Source organism: Apis dorsata, unplaced genomic scaffold, assembly GCF_000469605.1.
Source record: "Apis dorsata unplaced genomic scaffold, Apis dorsata 1.3 scaffold_645, whole genome shotgun sequence".
Taxonomy (NCBI): domain Eukaryota; kingdom Metazoa; phylum Arthropoda; class Insecta; order Hymenoptera; family Apidae; genus Apis; species Apis dorsata.
In genome coordinates this window covers 241,464-245,269 of record NW_006263836.1, presented here as the reverse complement: position 1 = coordinate 245,269, position 3,806 = coordinate 241,464, and the positions used below count along the sequence as shown (strand labels likewise).

Genomic DNA, 3,806 nt, shown 5'->3' with positions numbered 1-3,806 from the left:
TAGTAAATCGATAAAGAAAAATTGCATGCAAATTGGATGGATGTAAGNAAAAAAAAAAAAAAAACAACGAAAGGACAACAAAGAACAAAGGCAACATGAAAGAAGGAACACAGCATACACGAGGCACGAGGCGCGTACTGTTCAAAGGCCTACCACTATATGTATAGTTGTGAACTCGTGAAGTTCTGTCCCACTATAATGGCCAAGCAGCAGTAGTGGAGAGGCTGGAGAGGTAGCGCGCCGGATGACAGAATACTACGTCATTGTACAGGTCGTCGTACAGTTCACGGCTTAGGGTTTCTTACTTATGTTAGCGGCAGTTCCCGCCCTATCGCTTTTCTCTCTTCCTTTTACACCGATTCCGTTTTACCTCCATGTTCTTCTCTCCACATGCCTCGTTCCTTCCACGTTGCATTACCTCGCCTTTTCTCTGATATCTATCCTACCATCTTCAACCCTTTGAATAGCCACGAGATTGTTTTCACGAGATAATTTAATTGTTTCTTCCTCGCCTCGAGAGTACCTCGGATTGATAAAATACACGAGAGCGTGTTAAACATTCAAATCATCGATTTCCATCACGGCTATAATGTACAACTATGTAAAAATAGAGGAAATAATAATAGGTTTCAATTCTCAAGTTGGTTGCCATGAACGCGAATGACACGTATTACGATATCAAGGATCTAAATACAGCATTGGAATCCAATGGAACGCGTTTCGGTTATTTTTAGGCGGACAGATTCGAAAATACACCCACCATGGATTAAATATAACTGGAGATGCACGCATACGGAATGCGGTACGATGGCACGCGAACGATCGGTTGCTCGCAAATATGCAAATCCCCGCGTCGAAAGAGCAACACTGTTTCTTTTCAACGCTGATCGCCTTATTTATCGTTCTTCGTATTTTCGTTTAAATGTCTTTCGTCTTCCCTTTTTTTCTTTTTCTTTTATAGTTACTTCTCCTAGCACGATCTATCGCCAAAGATTTTATCTACGAAGATTCACGGAGTGCGCGAATGTTATTAAAAAAGTTGGATGGAAAACCTAAAATTATTTGATTTCGGACAAATTGATTAAATTTCTTTGACTTCGCGTGGGAGATGTGGATGAAAATGTATGCACAACTATTCCAAAAATAATTAACGAAAAAAAAAAAAAACAGGAAGACAAACACGAGCTGCGATAGAGATGATGGGGATCAATCATCATCGCCTAATCGTTCACAATTTCTTCTAATTCCTTATTGCTTCACGCTGTGCTCCATGTGGATTACGTTCATCCTAGTGACGCGCGCATTAAGTTCTGAATCGATTCGAATATGATTGTATTGTGGGCTTTAACAAGGTTGTTAAACTAATCTGTTTACATTTCCGATCCATATTATGTATTCCAGCAATGGAATAAAAGGAGAGCAGCGAATATGACCGCGTCATCGTGAAGGAAGAGGGGCGAAGGCGACACGATGAGTCGTAAAAGCATCGGTATCAGATATTTGGAATGGTACAGGCGCCACCATTGGTATACCAGATTTTTCAACGGGGCGACAACTGATTTCGATTCAACTTCGTTTATTTACTCGTAGATCGTCGAGCGCCACCGATACCGGATTGCAGAAAAAGGATAAAAAACGGCATTTAACACCGGTAGCGCTGACATTCCACGACTGCTTCTCTGCATCCAGTGGCGCCAAAGTCATCGTCTCGAGCACTGTTACCGTCACGTTTATTTTATTAACGGCACACTCGTAAAATTTACGCCTTCATTTCAACGCTCAACGAATGAAACGCCTCTCCTCTTCCAAGAAAATCACCTTTCGTTCGTATCCGAACTCGACTCGACTTCGTTCCTTCGAATCTATTCGACCGGCTTCTTTTATTGTGATGTGTCGGTTTATTAAAGTATCGTAAATATATGATTTCAAATGTATCTCGGTGGATACGATACCATCAAATTTCCAAATATAGAACCTAAAGTTTGTGGCGCGAATCTCGTCTCGACGGGAGGGTGTGAGAAAGGGTGTAAGAATAATATACCACGCGTGAGAAACGATTCTTCTAGCTTAAATATTCGTTTTTATTATGTCATAATTAAAATATAAATAACTCTAATTTTACGATACAATAGTATATACAATGATCGAGACAATTAACTCTCTACAAGCGTGATTATAATAATAATTTAATGACGATACAGGATTTAATTGTTTAATGACGATATAGACACGTGCTAATTGATCGATACACATGACCCTATACGCGAATTTAGGAATGTTTTTATGTACAATGTTGCGACGACAACTTAACAACGGCGATCTTCAGATGAACCTTTAGGAATGACTCACGGGCTAACGTGTAGTAAAAATCATTTTTACCTGATGTATTCTGTCACTCTTGCACTCTATCTATCTCTTTCTCTCTCTCACACACACACATGCGTTTCAATTCTTTCTTTCCCTTTCCTCGCATATCATATCCGTATGTATTCTTCGTTTCTTTTCTTTTTTTTTTTTTTCTTTTTTCTTTTTTTCTCAATATCATCGAGATATAATTCACTCGCTACTTCTTTCACAAGGAGAACGAACGTTTCATCGCGCAGATTCTAAAAACGACGACGAAATTCTTAACGGCATCCACAACGGTCAGCGATCATGTCTTGATAAACTTTCAAGATAACGTTCTCGTTATCGTCATAGAACAAAATGGTCGTGCCCAACAGCTTAGTAGGTACGCAACAGGGTCTCTCAACCCCTTTCACCAGTCCCATTTTATGAACAATTCCTTGGATAGTCGCGTGATTGGTCGGTTGTTGATCTTGACTCAACGGCGATTCGCAGATACCTTTGCAATGAAAAGCTGAGTAACCAAGCGGGGCAATGATAGAGGAGGAAAGACCAATCTCTTTGAAATCCACGTAGAGCTCGTGCCTCGAGCATTCGGTGACGTTTTGCCGAACGGACGCGTGGCTTTTCGCCGATCGTTTCTCGCGAATCTTCGATCGAGACATCGATCTTTCACGAACTCTTTCTGCCATTCTCTCGCGACGCATCGCTCGTTCATATATATCCATCGACGTTAAACCGCCTCTAAATATCGTGTCGGGCGAGGAAATTCCCTTCCCGTGCAATTTTTTCGAAAGAATCTTAGTTTCCCTTCGACGCCGTCCGAAAGATTCTTCCACGAGATGTTGCTCATCTTCAGTCACTCCGTCGTATTCCCTCATCTGAGTTCTCCTCCGCCTTTGAAACGATTCGGATTTATTTTTATTTTCCCATCGAGTCTCTTCCAATTGCCCTTTTCCACGCTCCTCTACCACATCGCTGTACTCGTTCCTCGAATCATCCTTCCCTTCGTCCCCGTCGTCATGAAATACTTGTTCGATCTCGTTGTTGTTGTTACCTCGACGATCCTTCCCGTCGTCGTCGAAAAGTACCAAAATCGGTTGCTTGCTATGATGATACTCATTCCGTCGGGAAAATTCCACGTTCACTTGATCCTCGAATAAAGTGGAAGCGGTTACTAAAAGTCCAAGGTTTGGCTCCCCGTTTAGCCAAGCGAGAACAGCTTGCTTCACATTGAATATCTGATGAAAAGGAAGAAGAAGAGAGAAAGAAAATCGAGCATTTAATAATAACATGGAAAATAATATGTTTTAAAAATTTCATAATTCTATAATAATCTTGCCTGCCAACCAGACGCGTGCGCTCCAACGTATCTAACATTTAGCAGCCTGTGAAGATCGGGAACGTCCAAACTTTTCTCGTCCAAAACTTGATACACTCTTATCTAAGGAGCGAAACAT

The 3,806-nt window shown here is 41.2% G+C and overlaps 1 protein-coding gene across 1 annotated transcript in view; it reads right to left on the bottom strand.

Annotated features, from left to right (window-relative positions):
• Positions 1-2,319: 2,319 nt before the first annotated feature.
• LOC102676483 overlaps positions 2,320-3,806 on the bottom strand; it is a 9,031-nt gene continuing 7,544 nt past the window's right edge. Inside the window, exons 12-13 of the mRNA XM_031513451.1 lie at positions 3,689-3,790; positions 2,320-3,587 (exon numbers count right to left, since the gene is read on the bottom strand). Of these exons, the coding sequence (XP_031369311.1) occupies positions 2,628-3,587; positions 3,689-3,790 (1,062 nt within the window). The 3' untranslated portion in view covers positions 2,320-2,627. The remainder of the gene's footprint in view (positions 3,588-3,688; positions 3,791-3,806) is intronic.